The sequence below is a fragment of the Hemiscyllium ocellatum genome, chromosome 36 (genome assembly GCF_020745735.1).
Source record: "Hemiscyllium ocellatum isolate sHemOce1 chromosome 36, sHemOce1.pat.X.cur, whole genome shotgun sequence".
Classification (NCBI taxonomy): domain Eukaryota; kingdom Metazoa; phylum Chordata; class Chondrichthyes; order Orectolobiformes; family Hemiscylliidae; genus Hemiscyllium; species Hemiscyllium ocellatum.
Genome location: NC_083436.1, coordinates 28,290,595 through 28,311,534, shown reverse-complemented (window position 1 = coordinate 28,311,534; position 20,940 = coordinate 28,290,595). Strand labels below are relative to the sequence as shown.

Sequence of the window (20,940 nt, the reverse complement as noted above, 5' to 3'; positions counted from 1 at the left end):
AGTGAGAGTGAGAGTGTGAGTGTGAGAGTGAGAGTGTGAGTGTGTGAGTGTGAGTGTGTGTGTGTGTAGGTGTGTCTGTGTGTGTGTATAGGGCAATGGTGGTCACCTATCTGTGACATGAACCCAAGGTCCCGGTTGAGGCCCTCCCTATGGGTACTGAACTTAGCTATTAGCCTCTGCTCGGCCACTTTTTGCTGCTGCCTGTCCCGAAGTCCGCCTTGGAGGATGGTCACCCGAAGGTCCGAAGTTGAATGTCCTGGACCACTCCGTTATCTCACTTTTTTGATTAGATTCAATCTAAACATCATGGCATATTCAGAGAACACAGGGGGCTAACATCTTCAACATATTGTCTAGCTATCACCATTGTTAACAGCTAACCTGAGAATGCAACTTCAAAAAAGGTTTTGTGATTTACACATGAAAGAAGTGAAACTATCATCATGGTATTCTAACATGAAAGGCTTAACAATCAATTTTTCAATGTATAATTTCAGTTACATCTCACCGTAAATTTTTGCTATAAATTCTGTGTGTAGGATTGAGCCTTCCACTATCACCAGATGAAGGAGCGACATTCCGAAAGCTAATGTGCTTCCAATTAAACCTGTTGGACTATAACCTGGTATTGTGTGATGTTTAACTTTCCAGTAACAGGTGAGCCTTGAACAGCCAGGTTTAGTGGACCTTATCAAGCGGAGAAGAAATTGAGTGAGGTGAACTACTTGATCAGGACTCCAGACAGGAAGAAACCTCACAGTGTGTCATGTGAATATGCTTAAAATGTATTTTCACAGGAAAGGAAAGCAAGAGGAGAAGTTGTTAATGATTACAGCACAGAAGGAAAAACCAAGTTGAGAGGATTCTGAATTGGACATTCCTCAAATCAAATTGGACAATGAGGAAGTTGTTAAAAATTGGGATAAATTATTGAGTTACCTTCCACAAGAAAATCAAAATGGCCTGAAAAAGTGTTATGACCATCACATGTGGATTTATGCGGAAATAAACTGGGAAGTACTAACTTAATTATGCATGATGTAGATATAGGAGATGCGGTTCCGATTAAGCAAAATCCTTATAGGCATAACCCTCTAAAGTTGGCACAGGTTCAGAAACAGATAGAGCACATGCTCCAAGATGGCAGAATCAAAGTGAGTTACAGTGACTGGAGCTCACCCATAGTCATGGTGCCAAAGCCAGATGGTACCAACAGTTGTGTGTGGACTATTGCAAAGTCAATGCCGTTACAAAGACTGATGTATATCCAATTCTATGGTTGGACGACTGTGTCAAGAAAGTAGGACAAGCAACTTACATTTCTAAGTTGGATTTGCTCAGAGGTTACTGGCAAGTACCTCTGTCAGAGAGCAAGGGCAATTTCGGCTTTCGTAACACAAAATGGACTATATCAGTTCAAAGTCATGCCATTCAGTATGAAAAACGATCCACCTACATTTCAGAGACTGACCAATAAGGTCATTGCTGGATTATCCAACGATGTGGTATACATTGATAACCTGGTAATTTTTAGTCTCTCATGGAAGGAACATTTACAGAATTTGTTCGACTGATATAATATTCTGGAAAGTTTCCATCAGACTGGAAAGTAGCAACTATAATGCCTCTAATCAAGAGTGGAGGGAGAAAATAGGAAATCGACCCTTTGGTCCATCCAGTCCATGACAAACATAATCCCACCTGTCTACTTCTGACCTATATCCCTCCAAACCTATCCTACTCATGTACTTATCCAAATGTTTTTTAAACATTGCAATTGTATTCACATCCACCACTTCCTCAGCAAGTTCATTCTGCATGCGAACCACTTTTTGTGTAAATAATTTGCCCCTCATGTCTTTTCTAAATCTCTCTCCTCCCACCTTAAAAATGTGCCCCCTGCTCTCGTAATCCCCCATCCTAGGGAAAAGACAACTGCCATTAACTCTATCTATACCCCTCATTATTTTATAAACTTCTATTAAGGTCTCCTCTCAACCTCCTACACTCCAGTGAAAAATGTCCCAGCCTTTCTTTATAACTCAAATTTTACATACCTGGCAACATCCTGGTAAATCTCTCTGAACCATCTCCAGCTTAATAATATCCTTCCTATAACTGGGTGACCAGAACTGGACACAGTCTTCCAGAAGAGGCCTCACCAATGTCCTGCACAACCTCAACATGACTTCATTGAAGAGGTTATAGCTGGGAACGTAGAAGAATTTATGGTAATTACAAAGAGTCAGTATGGTCCATGTGACAGCAAAATCATATTTAACCAATTTGTTGGAGTTCTTTGAAGGAATAACTTTCATCATGGATAAAGGGAAGCTTATTGGCCTACTGTACTAGAACAAACAGAAGACATTTGACAAGGTGCAACATAAGAGAAGGAAATGGCGTAGGAGGTAACTTGCTGGCATGAAGAGAAGACGAGCTGGGGCAGAACAAATAGAGTGAATGAACTGATCTCTTTTCTGATTGGCAGGCTGTGATGACTGGGGTCTTGCAGGGGTCAGTGCTGGGACATTGGTTTTTTGAGAAGGGTTGCAGGTTGACAGATATAGGTTAAATGAGTGGGCAAAAACTTGGAGTATAATATAGGCAAGTGTGAAATTTACTAGATTGATACCTGGAATGAGTGGGTTGTCCAATGAGGAAAGGCTGGACAGACTGGTTTGTTTTCACTAAAATTCAGAATAATAAGGAGAGACTTGATTGAAGTTGAAAAGATCCTTCATGCTCTTGATAAGGTGGACATGAAAATGGTATTTCTACTTTTAGGTGAGTCTGGAACTAGGGGCACTGTAGGATCCCTACAGTGTGAAAACAGGCCTTTCAGCCCAACAAGTCCACACCGACCCTCCGAAGAGTAACCCATCCCGACCCATTCCCCTTTCCTACTACTCTATATTTACCCCTGACTAATGCACTTAACTAAACATCCTTGAGCATTATTGGCAATTTAGCATGGCCAATTCACCTAATCTGCACATCTTTGGACTGTGGGAGGAAACCCATGTAGACACGGAGAAAAAATGTACAAATTTCACACTGACAGTCGCCTGAGGCTAGAATCGAACCCAGGTTCCTAGCACTGTGAGGCAGCAATGCTAACCACTGAGCCACTGTGCCACTTCAAAGAAATCGCCTTTTTAGGTCAAAAATGAGAAATGTTCACTCTGAGAAGGTTTGTGGCTTTGTTACTCTAACATGGGAACAGGAGTAGGCCATTCTGCCCTCAACGCTGTTCTACCATTCAATGAGGTCATGGCCGATCTGTGGCTTAACTCTCTATACGTGCCTTCCCTTAATACCTTTGCTTAACAAAAAATATCTCAAATTTAAAATTAAGAACATGTCCTGCATCCACTGCCATTTGTACAAGAGAGTTCCAAACCTCTCCCACCCTTTGTGTGTAGAAGGGCTTCCTAACATCTCTCCTGAGCAGTCTGGCCCTATCACTCAGATTAGTGCTAGAATCCCTAATTGGTGGAAACAACTTATCTGTATCAGCCCTGTCTTTTTCCCATTAATATCTTGAAGACTTTAATCAGATGACCCCTTTACCTTCTAAATTCTTCAGAAAATTATTTGTGTAATCTCTCCTCTGAAGTCCTGCTATCATTCTTGTAAACCTACATTTCCCTCCAAGGCCAACATATCCTTCATAAGGTGTGGTGTCTAGACTTGCTCACAGTACTCCAGATGGAGTCTAACCAGGGTTTTATATGACAGTAGCATATATTCTGCATCCTCGTACTGCAGTCCTCTAGGTATAAAGACCAGCATTCAAATTGTCTTTTTATTTTGAATATTTTCTGCACCAGCTCATGACTTTTAAAGATCTATTCACCTGAACCTCTTTGGACATTTAATGTACTTAACTTCACATCATCTAGATAGTACCCCGAGCTGTCTTTTCTTGGTCCAAAACAGATGACCTCACATTTGCTTACATTGAACACCAGCCACAGTTTTGTCCATTCACTTAGCCTATCACTTACTTTGTCACGTGAGATGGTGGAAGCAGTGAGATTGAATATGGTAGTTGATGGATTTTTGTTATGTAAGGGAATCCAAGGTTATTCAGAGTAATTGGAAATACAGGATTCAAAATTCAGCCAGGATCTTACTGATGGCTGGAATAAACTTGATGGCTAAATGGCCTACTTCTGCACCTCATTCATTTGTTGGTATGTATGAATGTTTAGTGTTCAACAGATTAAACCAGTTCTAAAACAGATTAAAGCAGAAAATGCCAAGTTGGCATTTTTCCAAACTGTAATATATCTTATCTCCTCCTTGTCAAAGCAGTTTTAATTTTTGACCTCAACACAACTCTATTCTGATTCGCAAGATATTGTAAGTTATCCAATAGCCATTTTCATTCTAGGTTAACTCCACCACAGTATGACGAGATGCAAATTTACTCCCTTTGATTGTGCAGAACTCAACATTTTCAACAACCCGACACAGGTGTCTATTATATTAACAATTTAAATGAAAAAGATTCCAGTTGATGCAACATAACATGTTAAGATTGGGTCAAATCACATTCTTGGGCAAGGTAGATGGAGCTCAGTTGGCTGGGCTGTGACGCAGCGTGATGTCAACAACATGGGTTCAATTCCTGAACCAGCTGAGGTCACCATGGAGGTCTCACCTTCTTAATCCTTCCCCTCATGTGAGGCATACTAACCTTCAGTTTAAACTCACTGACAATTGTCTCTCCCTCTCCCTGATGAGACAGCAGCCTATGTTCCCCTGGGACAACAGCATCTTTCTACTTAACCTATGTTTTCAATCAATCTGTTCAGAGATGTTATTAAGCACCTCTAGAGCAGATAGAACTTGAATCCAGTTTATGTGTAGGGACATTACCACTGAGCCACCACTTACCATAGCAGGATTTAGACCCATGTCCCCAGACAAGTGATAACACTACTAGGTCATTAGCTCCCCAATAAAAGAAGCTCAGACTCCTTTAAGCTAGAATTGAACTAGCGACCCAAGGATGACAGTCCACTTTATTTCATGCTAACTTAATGGTATTCACACCTGATTTGGATGGCATTCAGATCTGAGTATACTACCGATCCTGAATATCAAAATGGTCTGAGTCACAAGTAAGTGAGTAAGGCATATCCCTTACTAGCCCACAATAAAAGCAAAAGACTGTTGATGCTGGTAGTCTGAACCAAAAATGGAACACTAGGACAAAAGAAGACTCACAGTGGACTTGAAATGTTAAATCTGTTTCTGTCTCCATAGATGCTGCCATTCCTGTAAATTTCTCCAACACTTTCTGTTTTAGGCACTGGCCCATGTCTGGCTTTCACTAAATATCCACTTCATCTAGTCTTGAACAAAAAAGCGGCATGGTGGCTCAGTAGTTAGCACTGCTGCCTCACAGCACCAGAGACCTGGGTTCGATTCCAGCCTCGGGTGAATGTCCGTGTGGAGTCTGCACATTCTCCCCGTGTCTGTGTGGGTTTCCTGCAGGTGCTCTGGTTTCCTCCCACAAGCGAAAGATGTGCAGGTTAGGTGAAATGGCCATGTTAAATTGCCCATAGTGTTAGGTGCAGTAGTCTGGGTAAATATAGGGTAGGGGAATGGGTCTGGGTGGGTTAATCATCAGATGGATGGTGCAGACTTGTTGGGCCAAACGGCCTGTTTCCAGGCTGTAGGGAATCTAATCTAAAGCTAATGCTACCAATCATCAGGCACACTAACATGGTTCAAAAGTAATACACACTTGGGGCTAAACTAATCCAATCTAACCACAGGGGAATTCTGACATGGACATTAGTCAGTTTAATAAACAGCTTCTACTTAATTAGAAACACTTGAGTTCCCCAAGAGAAAGAACTCTAAACCTTTTAGTTGATGTAAATCTATATTTCTCACCATGAAAATAAGCGATGGTCAGGCTGCCAATGACATGGGAACAGCTGACAAAGAACGGAGATTTTTTTGTGACCATCAAACTGAGGAAATGAAACTGTTGGAAGTAATTTGGCAATGAAATGGAACAAAATGATTAGAGACATTTCTGCCTCTCTTCCATATGTCAAACTGCCAACTCAAATAACATGGCATGAAGCAGAGAGAACACTCTCTGCCTGCGACAGGTTATGGTTTGCAGGAGCTAATGGAAATCCTGCCATCATTCATCTGAGGAAAAGGAACTCTTGAATATTAAAGCAATTCTTTCCCAATGGGCAAATTAACTTCAGATAAAGTATTATGCTTGGCTGGGAGCAAACATCCCTCAGCACATACCTCAGCTTTGATAGTCGGTTATAACTGTTTATCCAATATCTCACATCCTTTCTGACCAGGATGTACACCACGTTCAGAATTTAAAGAAACAATACTGATGGAGGTGGGACTGAAATTGCAGTGGAAACTGACAGTGATTAAGGCGTAAAAACTGTCAGAACTGCAGATGCTGTGAATCAGAAACAAAAAAATCAGAAGTTGCTGGAAAAGCTCTGACAGCATCTGTGAAATTAGAGTTAACGCTTTCTGTATGAAATTTACTTGAGAGATCATCACTTGCAAACAATGAATAGGCCAGCTGCTCCTATGCTGTGGCACCCCCACTTGGTGTCACAGCAACTGGGAATCGGGCAGTGAGAAATTGAGATTAGAGTGGCGCTGGAAAAGCACAGCAGGTCAGGCAGCATCCGAGCAGCAGGAGAATCGACGTTTTGGGCGGAAGTCCTTCATCAGGAAGGAATGAGAAATTGAATCAAGTTCAATCCCAATACTTCCTATTTTATAATTTGGGAATTAACAAATCACAGAGTGGTTCTCTGAGCACTGTAGACACTGAATAGCTGTGGCAGCTTTAATCAGATTTACTGTAACATAACTATGAATCTACATAACGCATCATAAGTTTCTCTAGGAGCTTCTCAGTGCAATGACGATAGAGGCTGAATAGCATTCAGCAACTTGAGGGCAGCTGAGTCACTCAACGACTCAGGATTTTCATCACAGATTTTCAAACTGATATGATGCAGTATCATACTGCTTCATTGCTCTTTTGTTCTGCTAGCATCTAGGACCCTGTTAATTTTCAAGTTTTAACAAGTGTTTTTTTAGTTTGGTAAGCGCTGGAGTAGAGTTTTGAGAGAGTGTGTTCATAGATGTTGTAAGGAAATTACTTGGCAGTACTGTACCGAAGGATAGCTATGAGTCACTGAAATGGAGTAGCATTGTGATTCTACTGTAACAGTATTGCAGAGTACATTTTGTAAAATATTTAGAAAACTACAGAGATTTATACAAGAAAGATTTATTGGTGCCCTGATTAATATTCATTAAGCAACCATGACCACCAAAAACCAATTAACTAGCCATCTATTTTGTTAATATTGTAGACATGTCCAATGCAGCGTATGCATCATGGTGCCATAAATCTCAAGAGGTGCACTCTAAACCAATTAGTTGTGTGAGATGTTTGGAGGCAAATATAAATGAAAGTATTTTCAGTAAAGTTGAAAATGACCTAAAGATCAACAGGAGTGAACTTAATATAACCGCTGTGTTTGGAGTTAACAGGGAGATTCAGAAACCCCAAGAAGTCAATAAATCAACAGTTGCAGTATTAGAAGTGACAAACAAGGTCCCCTTTACTGCTTTTACGTCATGAGGGTGTGTTTTCAAACAATGCAGTGATGAAACAATGCAGCAAACCAAAGCCACAGATAGAGCAGCTGGTGATGGTGACTGGGTGGTACAGCTCTGATTCCCTGCTTTTGAGAATGCTTTGCTATCAAGTCGAGTGATGACCCTCAAAACCACACAGATAAATTTGTTTGGGTGGATGATTATGATTACAAGTCTACCTTAAATCTTTCTGAAGCAGTTGGCACACTCTTTCATATAGTGCTAAGCACTTTGCAGGACCCCTGTTACCTGCTTACTCTTGAAAAGCATTTTGTTCCTGCAACCTCTTATATTTCTTCTCATCATAATTATAATACCAAATAAAAGGCTATGTCCATTGGGAATTGACAATTGATCCTGAGAATTGCTTATTTCATTAGTGGCAAAGGTAAAATCTTGAAAATCTCACAGTCCCAAAAGCCTCAAAGTCAGCTCAGAAGTGACTAGCCTCAAAACAAAATAAGAACGCAAAATGTCACCATTGCAGTAATTGCTACTCAGACCTTCAGCAGTTTTCAGACACACTGATTCCCCAATTCCATGTGTCTTAGCAGAACCTAGTTCCAGCTATAAATTATATTGCCCATTCTAACTTGCCCTGTAATCAATAAACAAAAATATGGGCAAGGAAAGTAGTGTTCCTACCTCTGGCCTAGAAGGTCCACAAGTCCTATCTGCATCCAATTTGGGTATAACATGTCCAAACAGGTGGCTTAAAAATAATGTTTAAGTATAAATAATGTGGAACACCATCACTCCAAACATATTTATATTAGCCGCATGTATGCTCTGGGTCAAATTGCAATTTCAGGCATATTGTTTTTAGAATAAACACTGACAGCACTGTCCTCTGCTTCAATTTTCAAGATACTTCAGGACAGTATTTGTTTTATTGTTCACTAGCTGTTGGGAGTTTGAACAGGATGTTTGAAACACATGAGCAGACTTTCTAGGACATTTGTTGAGAAATAACTAAAGTTCTGTCAACATTTATACTGGAAATTGTCCTCAGACTTCACCACAAAGTCAGAAGTCACACAATAACAGTTGTCCAACAGGTTTATTTGAAAACACAAGTTTTCGGAGTGCTGCCCCTTCGTCAGATGAAAGCTTGTATTTCAAATCGACTTGCTGGATTATAACCAGAAGTTGTGTGACTTCTGACCTTGCCCATCCCAATCTACCACTGGCACCTCCACATCATGTTCACTGCAAAGGAGAAAAGATTTTCCTACTCTAACTCATTTGGAGACATCAAAAGGAAAGGAGTACTTGGTTAGGTAGATCTTGTGAGAAATACCTTTTGCTCTGCAGGAGGGGGGAATGAAACCCAAATAGCACAATACCAGATACTGGAGAAAAAGACAGTCAGGCAAGTTGAGCAGCTGCCCCTCTTCCACCCCAGTGCAGGCATAGGACAGACTACCTCCTGTGCACCTCTTCTATCAGAGTGTTCGGTGAAGCTGCATAACACCTCTGTCTCAGAGCCTGAGACATACTGAAATCTACCACTGCCTGTTAGCTAGCAGACTACACTACTTCACTGCAGGTACCAGAAGCCCAATAGATAATGACTGTAAGAAAATCGTATGATGTCAGCCTTTGAGTGGTGAACCTGCAGGTGGCTGATTTAGCAACTTCAGACAAGATCAAATCACGGTAATCAGAGATTTGGTCCAAAATTGCGAGCAAAAACTGCACTTGCACACTTGGTGCCTTATGAACACAGCACCAATTTACTAACTGAAATTTCACAAAAATTAATACCAATAAATGGATGAAAACTAAGCTCCAAGATTTTTATAGCATTGGATTATTGATCAAGCCTTATTTATGTCCTTCACAAAGGTCTTGAGAAAATGCTGGTAATTGTGACTTTGGGCAATGGAGTATAGCAAGTGATATTGATTCAGCTGTCCATTACACATTTCTCATGAGCTACGTTCCTACTGCCTCATTATACTGTCTCCCAAAGTGACTCTCAGTGACCATTTCTCATCAAAGTAAACCTGCAATAATAGAACAGTCACATTCAAGCGAGCATATATATTTTGGTATGGAAGCAAATATAAATGGGAAAATCAAAGCATAAATATGAAATCTGAAAGAAATGTTTGATGCAGAATATAACCTGATCCTGGAGACTCAGCAATGTCTTCACCAGCAGCTGCCCCTTCACATCTTCTAGTAACTGACTTTTCCTCTCTTCACCTCTTAATCTGGAAAACAGTGTGGAAGTTAATATTTGATCTGGTCTCTAATGTTCTATTATTATGCAGCACAAATCCTGTCAGAAAGGCACAAATCAGTGAAACCATGGGCCACGTAAAATGGTAAAGACCATCTCCTGAACCGAAACAATGGGCAAGTGACTGTAGTAATACATTGAGAGACTGTGGAAAACTGATGGGGTTCTAGATTGCTTTAACTGAATACAGAAAATAAATTTTCCAGCTAAATAAATAACCAGACATAGCTTACTGGCTTAACCACAATGGTGTAAAAAAGTGCCAAAAATTTAAGTTACCAAAAGCAACAATGCATTGGCATGTGGAGTTCTTTGCTACAAAAGTCAGGAAATGTTTACAGATTACACTTTAATGTAAATATATTTCGTTTATAAAGAAGAAAACCTCAAATATCACTCAATAATGTGTGACCTCAACAGTCACACATTACCTGGACTTGAAGAGGAGGTGAATTTAAATACTGTAATAGAGAACTCTTATCAGTATGATGTCTATTAGATTGTAAATAAAGAATTTATAGGACTTACAAAAATAAGTGAGAGTTGTTGTTAGATAAGGATAAGATAGTGATGAAGTAGATAGGGCAAAGGAGCAATCTTGCTAGATAGGGCAACCTCAAGAGTGCAAATCAGACTCCTATTGCTCAGAGAACCCATGGCAGATAGAGATTATGAAGGGACAACAATGCAGGCTTAAGTGTACAGAAATAGCACCATTCAGGGATACAGCTGTAGCAGCATAAAGCAAGATAGCATTGGTATTCATTCAAAGCACCTCAGGTACTGGTCAGTCTGTTCGATTATATCATGGGAATCTTCCTGCTTTAACATGGAACTTGCTCTTTACAAGGTCCCTCACTGTTCAAAATGCTGCCTAATAGCCTAAGTATGCAGTGGGCCTTCACCATGAACTAAGCCTCACCACTTCATACTATGGGGCTGTGGTATCTGAAATTGCACCATTGCCTCTTATTTTTTTGCAAATATTAATCTTTCAAATTATTCAGAATGTTTTTCTTTCTCTAGAAAACACAGGGCTGTTACCTCTGAGTCTCTGTGTCTATCAGTTCTTGATACTTGAACATGGCCTGCTGTAGACAGAGAAATATTTGACTGCTGCTCTGTGCAGTATCATCTTCAGTGGGGTGTCTGCTCTCTGTCAACGTCCAGCTGTTTTGTTCTGTTAGCTCACTCTGCATAGCAAGCTCATGCTGTAGCATCTCTGAATGCAAACAGACGAGTTGTTCCAGCTTCTGCAGAAGGAAAAAGCAAGATACTATCAATCTTGGATCAACAGACAAAAAACATGTGTGAGGTCAGAAGAAACACTTTCTGTGGAAGTTCTGGAATGCTGGACATCCAAAGCAACTCTCACAACCAATGGATTGTAATCCTTTAGGCTAACTTTTAGGATATGATTCAATAGACTTATTTCTTAAAAATACACAAGCAGATCAACATTAAGAAAATAAGAGATTGTACAAAAATGAATTCTGTACATTTGAGACAAAATGGTAAAGAGAAAATATACTAAAGGTCAATTAGAAGTAAGGTTGCTGATTTATGCAATACCATTCATTAGAACTTCAGATTCTGATAAAGTGTCACACCTACAAAATGCAAAGGCAGTTTCCAATGTTACAAGAGTTTTGAAATGTTTGTTAATTGCTCTTTTTGCTTCATCCCTTCCATGAATGGAGATCCTGACATTTCTGATAGAGTGTTTACATACAGGAACAGAATAAAGCCATAAAATTGACTGATGACTCAGTCAGTGAATAGCTGAGTCATACAAACTAAGGCCGCCTTGGTTTGATTCCTGAGCTGTGCCGAATTACTTGAGGGCAAGAGGTCTTGTGGTGCAGGGGTAGTGGCCCTACCTCTCAGACAGAAGCTATGGATTCAAGTCCCATCCCAAGACTCGAAGGCCAAAGGAGATCTAGTCATAACTTGGCCAAATGGGTTGACTATCAATTTGTAAATATTTCCAATGTACAACTAGGAGCAGGAGAGGTTCCTGGTCAGCCCCCAATCAGCCCCCGTGTACTGGAAAGGAATAGGAGCTTCGACCATCACTAGCCATAACTCCAGGCTACCTTAAGTGTAAGCAGCTTGGCCTCATTCTGCAGTTGGGTCACTTGGCTGGATAACTGGTGGGGATCAGATTGATGGCAGCAGCTCAATGTTTGATTCCCATTCTAGCTGCAGTCGATTCAGGATCCATTTTCCTGTGCTGTCCATAGTGGATCTGTGGGTCAGGCCTGGCTTCAGGCTTAGATTGGTGAGGCCTCTTCTGGAATACTGTGTCCAGTTCTGGTCACCCAGTTATAAGGAGGATATTATCAGACTGGAGAGGGTTCAGTAGAGATTTACCAGGATGTTGCCAGGAATAGAAGGTTTGAGTTATAAAGAAAGGCTGGATAGGCTGGCGATCTGTTAGGAGTTTATAAAATAATGAGAGGTATAGATACAGTTAATAGTAGATTTCTTTTCCCTGGGATGGGGGATTTCAAGACTAGGGGACACATTTTTAAGGTGAGAGGAGAGAGATTTTAAAAGACATGAGGCACAAATTTTTTTTCACAGTGGGATGGTTGAATGAATTTCCTGAGAAAGTCATGGATGTGGGTACAATTACAATGTTTAAAAGACATTTGGATTGATACACATTTCAGAAAGGTTTGGAGGGATATGGGCCAGGAGCAGGCAAGTGGGACTAGTTTAGTTTGGGATTATGTATGGCATGGACTGATTGGACCGAAGGATCTGTTTCCATGATGTATGACTCGATGACTGTTTGGCCAGTGGCAAAAGGAGGGGTGCCTAGGCAGGGAAAAGAATTCCATTCATGATTCTGTTCCAGATTGCTTTTATGTAAGCCACAGGATTGGACCCAATTGCATTGAAATGGTTAGTCCTATTAGGCCACCCCAGAACCTCCCTTGACAGCACATCTCATCTAAAGCCCCACTTGTTCCCACCCACTACCATGAACGGTGACTCTAAATATCATCTTTAACTCTTCTGGCCCCATCAGTACAGTCTGCTCATACCCACTAGTGTTTTGCACTATTCTCCAGTTGAGGCTATGGTAGTAGTGACCATCCATCACCATTCCCCACCTCCCAGCATTCCAAGTCTCTCTTGCACTATTGGTTTCACCCCCTTTATATATCAAAATCTCTCCTTCATTGTCCTTTTACCCTCCATGTCCCAGGTTGCTGAATCCAATCCTGAACTTTCGGTGTCCCAGCTTGCTAACACATTGGTGTCACAGAATCACAGAATCCCTACAGTGTGAAAGCAGGTCATTCGGCCCATCGAGTCCCACACAGATATGCCCCCCTCCTACATTTTCATGGCCAATCCACATAACCTGCACATCTTTGGATGGTGTGAGAAACCAGAGCACCCGGAGGAAACCCACGGAGACACGGGGACAATGTGCAAACTCCACATAGACAGTTGCCCGAGGCTGGAATCAAACCTGGGTCCCTGGTGCTGAGGCAGCAGTGCTAACCATTGAACCACTGTGTTGCCCATGTTGTTGGATACCCACGCATTATCCTCCAGGACTAACTGTGCTCCAGTCCATAAAGTACTCGGACAGTCAGCTCCAAATGATGACGGGTCAGATCCTTGATCTCTTACGTATCTCTACAACTGACAATCCGTTAAATCTGCTGGCTGGTTACAGTGGAGCTGCAGGGATGACTGTGGTCCACACTCCAGGTTATAGTGAGACAGATCCCCTGACCCAAACTTCTCTAACTGGATGTCTAACTGAACCCAAGCCCCTCGACTGTCTGTGTCAGAACGTCATGAAAGGCAGCAGATATCCTTGTCTAGATTTAACACCATTCCCCTTCGACAATAATGCATAGCCATATGTTTGATGCATAGGCAGAGTAGTTGGCATGCAGTGTGAGATTAGCATAGCACTGTACCATTCAGCAACATGTACACCCACTCAAGCTGCCTGGTTTAGAGTCCGCACTCAACAGCAAGGCAAAACTGTGGGCCTTTAAAAAGTGTGACTGAGGGAGAAAGGCCACCCAAAGGCAAGACAAGCCAAGGCAGAGATGCTGTGAGAATCCAGTTCGGCGCAAAGTGAGTGCGAGTTGAGAGAGTAAGTGTGCGAAGACAGAAATTGCTGGAAAAGCTCAGCAGGTCTGGCAGCATCTGTAAAGAGAAATCAGAGTTATGGTTTCAGATTCAGTGACCCTTCCCCAGAACTTATGGTAGCTAGGAAAATATTGGTTTGGTAAGAGTAAGCGTACCCCCTTGTCCAATCTATGAGCCAGATGTCTATCTCTTGCAAAGTAGCTTTGCAGCAACTCTTCAAGGATAGCTGCCAGTACACCCCAAAACGTAGCATGGCAGGTGTACTGCAGGTGAATCAAAGATGCGTCATGTTGGTACAAAGAGGGTGCCACATGTTGGGTGAGAACATCCATCGGTTAGGGTACATTTGGGTGCTGCCCATGGTGGTGCATTGAGATATTGGTACCCGATATCCAAGATGGAGATCTGAGGAGCGGGGAACGATCTCTGCCTTTCATATCAGGAATTCTTAGTGTCTAATCCTTGTTTCAGGTGGTAGAATAGAAGAGTGCCTATTAATGAGACAAGATTAAGCAACAGTGAGGGTGATAATGAGCAATAATTCCAAGGTATTCTAACCAGAACTCCATCAATAAATGCATCGACTTAGATCATATCTACCTTCCCTTGCAAAAAAGAACTGGAAATGACATCACCCACCTTATGAAACCAAGACTTATACATAGAGAGGCAGGACATACAACCAGTGCTTCACCACAGACTCTCACTGATGTTACCTAGTATGGTGATGAAACGTCTGAAAATAAACCTTCAAGCTCAGTGAGCTAACTGATCATCAACCTGAGCGACAAATCTTCTCCAAAATTGCTAATCCCCAGGTCATTTACTGCTCACTAGTGAGAAGCGCATGTCGATGTCCAGAAATTATTTGAAAGTGCAATTTATTGCTCCCAAAGTCAAGAAAGGCCTTGCTTGATTCATCGGGTGATTCTCCCACATTTCTCACCATTGCCCCACCATTTAGGGAAAAATTCCACCCATAAAGTTTTCTGCACAGAATAGGCAACTAGAATGTGGATTAAAGAATAAGAGAAAGGAAGGAGTGATTGCAAAATGAACTACCAGAGGTCAAGAGATGGGTAGAAAAATTAAATGATGGAAAGAGGATTGAGAGCAACAGTTGGAAGAAGAGAAGGCAAGATAAACAGAGGGTGAATTTGGTGGCATGTGAGAGGTGAATAGGTTTGGAAATGGAAGATGAAGTTTAAAGAATGGAATCCAACTTTGTTGATTAATAAACTGAGTTTTCAAAAAAAGTTACATTATTGACAAGGTATACAGTTCATTTCTTTTCTGTTTAGTTGCAGGGAGTTTAATGGGATACACTGTTATCAGCAAGTGGAGCCTCCGCGGTGTGAGATCAGAACGGAAAATTGTGCATTGAGCCCAAACCTTGAGTATGATATTTCTGATTATGTTATTCATTGCAGTTTACTATGAGTGAGAATTACTGGACACCCTGCTTCCAATGTGCACTAAATGGTTATGGATTGAATGTGAGCTTGCCTTGGGTGCACATTTTCAGAGCTTATATTTAAAACCTGTGCCTCTGGGAAACTTTATCATATTAAGGTTCAAGTTATTGTTGATATATAATTTGCTTGTTCTTAAACTTGGAAGATTTGTCATCCATGACCTAGTTGAGGAAAGCAGCTTGTTAAGTTAAATAAAAGTTAAGCAATTTGAATAAACTAAACAAGGGGACATAAATTTAAGGTGAAGGGTGGAAGGTATAGGGGGGATGTCAGGGGTAGGTTCTTTACCCAGAAAGTGGTGGGAGCATGGAATGCGCTGCTTGTGGGAGTGGCAGAGTCAGAATCATTGGTGACCTTTAAGCGGCAGTTGGATAGGTGCTTAAGCTAGGACAAATGTTTGGCACAACATCGTGGCCCGAAGGGCCTGTTCTTTGCCGTATTGATCTATGTTCTAAACCAGATTACTTCAGAGTATGGTCAGAAGGCCAAGCATATTACTGGTAAGCAGCTAGTAAATTTATACTGGAAAAGTGATAAATTATAAATGTTTGAGTAATCTCCGGGCAAGTTTACAAAATCAAAAAATAGATTGCTTTAGTGGAAAACTTTGATAGGCCTAATGGTTTTCTTTTGTCTAAAATTCTTCATGCGTTGTCTGGAGTTAGGCTTTCTAAACAGAGCTCCAGACCGCAAATTGGAGAACAACACCTTATCTTCCACCTGGGCAACTTGCAACCCGGAGGACTCAACATTGAGTTCTCCAATTTCAAATAACCTTCCCACCCATCATCTAACACCCTCTCCAGTCCTGCCTTCTCCCTTCCCTTTCTCCTACTGACCCTTTCTTCCAGCTATCAACTGGATTCATTCCTCCCATCAAACAACCAGATCGTACCCTCTACCCATATTTACCTATCACTACCATATCATTTCGCCTCTTCCCCCGCATAACCCTCCCAAACCTTTATCTGCAGCTCCCCCTACCCCCACCTCCAGTCCTGAAGAAGAGTTATTCCTATAACATCAAGTTCTCCAGCTCCTGAAGCTGCCTGGCTTGCTGTGTTCCTCCAACCCCCTGCCTGTCTACTTTGGATTCCAGCATCTGCAGACTTTGTCTTCCCTAAAAGGGAGCATTCAACTAGTATTCAAAACCAGGGTGTACAGTGGCCTACATACTATTGCTCACGTTCCAACATAGTAGTTCTCTCAGGAAAGGAAAAGAAGACTGGTAGTAAATCAGTGTATATGCTCCCAATTCAAAAATGGCACCATTATCTATCCATGCAGTTGCAGCCATGACATCATGCCAACATAACCTTATCTATATTTAAGATTTAAGAGTTAAAACAAGGATAACACAGCAACAATTCTAATCAGTCTGTAAATTTCCTTGATAGGAAAGTCCCTGATTTAAATGAGAAAATGATTGATTTGTTGTCAGACAATGTTTCACTGCATCTGCATACAGACCAGACTAATGAACTGTCACTAGAAGTGATTTACAAAGAAATTTACAGACTGATTTATAACTGCTGCTGCATTTTCCTAGATGTTACAATTGGTTTAAAAGTTAATGAAATAAACTGTTAGTCTGGTTACTTGATTCCTGCTTGGAACGTATTTCAGGGCAGCAAACATGGCGGTTTTTGTCATGTTTCGGCCATGTTTAACTCTTTCACCTTTGACACTTGTGGCTCCACCTAGTAATAACATTCCTGGAGACACATGGTCCATTTACTGGGTGTCTTTCAAAGTGTCAGTTTGACTCAGAGTACCTTACAACCAAGTAACTGCTTTTAATACCACAAGACACTGCTGCCTTGCAGCGCCAAGGACCCATGCTCAATTCCAGCCTTGGGCAACTGTCTGTGTGGAGTTTGCTCATCCTCCCCGTGTCTGCGTGGGTTTCCTCCGGGTGCTCTAGTTTTCTCCCACAGTCCAAAGATGTGCAGGCTTGGTGGATTGACCATGTTAAATTGCCCATAGTGTTCAAGGAGGTGTAGGTTAGGTGCATTAGTCAGGGGAAATGTAAACGTAATAAGGTTGGGGAATGGGTCTGGGTGGGTTACTCTTCAGAGTGGAAAATGTGTTGCTGGTTAAAGCGCAGCAGGTCAGGCAGCATCCAAGGAACAGGAAATTCGACGTTTCGGGCATAAGCCCCAACACATTTTCAGCTCTGATCTCCAGCATCTGCAGACCTCACTTTTTACTCTTCAGAGTGGACTTGTTGGGCCAAATGGCCTGTTTCCATATAGTAGGGATTCTATGATGATTGTACAAAGACGTAGAAGCAGAAGTAAGCCATTCATCCATCAAGCCTGTTCTGCCATTCAATGCAATCATGACTGATCAGTAATCCTCAACTTCACTTTCCTGCCTTCTCCCTGTTATGCTTGATTCCCTTACTAATTACAAGTCTGTCTATCTGTCTCAGCTCTGAATATACTTAAGAATCCAGCCTCGACATCTCTCTACCATAAAGAAATCCTCAGGGTCATTATCCTCTGTGAGAAGAAATTCCTCCTCATCTCTGATTTAAATGTGCAACCTCTTACTCTGGGGTTGTGTGCTATGGTCCGAGACTCTTTTCCAAGGGGAAACAATTTTTCCACATTTACCCTGCCAATTCCCCTTAGAATCTTCTATGCTTCAATAATGTTGCGTTTCATTCTTCTATATCCCAGTAAACACAGGCCAAATCTACTCAATTTCTCATAAGAAAGTCCCTCCATACTTGATATCAGCACGTTATGGACTCTCTCCAATGTAATATAACTTTCCTTAGATAAAGGGCTCAAAACTGTTCACAGTATTCTGGCAGAGGCCTGACAGGTGTCTTGTATCATTTCAGCAAAAGCTCCCAATTCTTATATTCCAACCTATTTGAAATAAAGTCCAACATTCCATTTGCCTTCCACATTACTTGTTGAGCTTGGATGGTAGGTTTTTGTGTTTCATGGATGAGGACTCTCTCTGCTATGTAGCTTTCTGAAGTTTTTCTGCATTTGAATAGTATTCAGCTCCTCCATTCTTTGTGTCCAATTCCAAAACCTTACATTTCCCTACATGAAATTCAATTTGCCAAGTTTTTTCTTCAATCTGCCAATATCCCTCTGCAGACTTTTTAGCTCTATCCTCACCCCTTGCCTGCACACTTATTTTTGTGCAGTGCAGTTGCAGTTAGAATGTAGAAAAGGCAGCAGGCAATTTGTAGGAGCAATATACGCAAACCTCAGGGCAATAGTTACAAAGTAATTTCTTTCTATTAGTTGATTGAGGGATAAACTCTTCCCTGAGAAACCTGAGAGGATCAACATAAGCACAACACGTTTTGAGAAGATTTGTAGCTCAGGTTGATGCTAAGTATGGAAGTTAGATCGCTGAGCTGGAAGGTTTGTTTTCAGACATTTCGTCACCATACTAGGTAACATCATCAGTGAGAGTCTCTGGTGAAGCGCTGGTGGTATGTCCTGTCTATTTATAGGCCTTGGTTTCTTCAGGTGGGTGATGTCATTTCCAGTTTTTTTTCCCCCAAAGGTAGGTAGATAAGGTCTAAATTGATGTATTTATTGATGGAGTTCTGGTTAGAATGCAAAGCCTCTAAGAATTCTCATAAGTGTCTTTGTTTTGCCTGTCCCAGGATATGCGTGTTATCCCAGTCAAAATGATGTCTTTCTTTGTCTGTATGTAGAGAAGCTAGGGAGAGTGGGTCATGTCTTTTGGTGGCCAGTTGTTGTTCATGTATCCTGGTGGCAAGTTTCCTGCTAGTTTGTCCGATGTAGTTTTTTTTTAAACAGTTCTTGCATGGTTTATTGTAAATGACGTTAGTTTAAGGAAGGAAATTTGAAGAAGTTATGTTGCATGAATATCCAATTATTCTTTAGATGTGATATCATGAGCCCACACGCCCAATGATTAACTGTGGTTGGATGGTGTGTGTGTTCCAGGTAGCATTATAGCACTGTAGCCTGAATCTGTGCATTCAGTGTACCTAGAATAGTGGAATCAACTATTTCAATCAAAACTACTTCATTAAATTTTGCTTTCAAAAATAACCTGCATTTGTATAGCATTGTAAAGATAGCAAAATATCCCAGAGAGGTTCACAGTTAGGATCAGTTGAAAGGAGTAAAGAGGAAAGGCAACTGAAACCAAACTGAGCAAGGCCTTTGAAAGTGAATTGAGATGTATACAGGAGGAGGTGTTTAGAGAATTAACTCCAGAGCACAAAGAAAGATGGCTGACTGATTTGCCATGGCATAAAAGAAAGTGCATTGAGGGACAACATATGGATCAGGAACAGGTGTAATTGCTTAATTATGGCACATATTAACAATTTTATCTGGAATAGTTGAATTCCAATAAGAACTGAACTACAGGGAAATTACATAGAGTCAAATCGCAGGGAATTTGCCCTCAAGGTTCACGAAAAGTGATACTTTGAGACAGCTAAGGAGACAACTATGTAATCTGATTTGACCAGAAATATGCTTTGCGTCAAAAATAAATCCAAAATGAAAACATGGTAAAGCAATAAGTGAGCTAAAAATGTGTTTATTTTTAACTTGTTCACAACCTACGACAGCTGGAACTTATGCAGTGAAAGGCATTGAAAAGAGTTAGCTTTGGAGAACCTCAGCTATCTTTCCTTACTGGTGTGCTTTCTTTGGATTAGTGTGGTACAGTCCACCATATCACCCATGCAGTCAAATAGTCCCTGGGTTGTCTTGCTGCAGTGCAAAATCCCAGAGCATCTCTCTGGCCCTTTCAGCTTCAAATAGGCAAGCGAGTAGATGGGGATTTACCAGCCTCCTCAGTTGAAGAACATATCGCATCTTTAAGTGCCTCATTTATCAGCTCTGTTGTGCAGTGTTTGGTGTTGTCCACCTCGGCCAATCCGTCACCTCTGTTAGAATCTTCAAGATGACCTCTTGCAGGTAAATGACAATAATTTTTATCTTTGGGCTGTGTGGCCACTGCTCCAGCTCACCCATGGCACCTGAGCATGGTTAATCAATTTGAATCCACCTTAATGTAGGTAGTTGGCAACTGTTGTTTCCATCACCATCCTCCACATCTTGAATGCCATGAACACGGTCCATCCTCCACATCTTCATTGCCATAAACACGGCCAATCCTCCACATCTTCATTATCATGAACACGACTCATACTCCACATCTTCAACACCGTGAACATGGCCCACCCTCCACATCTTCATAACCATGAAGATTGCCTCTAGAATAGTTAGATTCTATTGCCGTTTCTTACCAATGACCTAAATAACCTGAGAATAAGATGCAATCGGTTGTTGATTCTAAGATTCCGAATCATCCTCACTCAATCCATTGATTGGAACTTTGCTGTGCTGCTGAGAGGCAAGAATATCAGCTTGACACTCTTGATACCAG

At 41.3% G+C, this 20,940-nt stretch overlaps 1 protein-coding gene across 2 annotated transcripts in view; it reads right to left on the bottom strand.

Annotated features, from left to right (window-relative positions):
- LOC132833403 (limbin-like) overlaps window positions 1–20,940 on the bottom strand; it is a 178,166-nt gene that overhangs the window by 21,674 nt on the left and 135,552 nt on the right. For both annotated transcript variants that reach the window (XM_060851641.1, XM_060851642.1), the window contains 2 exons: window positions 10,976–11,184; window positions 9,815–9,902 (listed from right to left, as the gene is read on the bottom strand). In XM_060851641.1, the coding sequence (XP_060707624.1) occupies window positions 9,815–9,902; window positions 10,976–11,184 (297 nt within the window). The remainder of the gene's footprint in view (window positions 1–9,814; window positions 9,903–10,975; window positions 11,185–20,940) is intronic.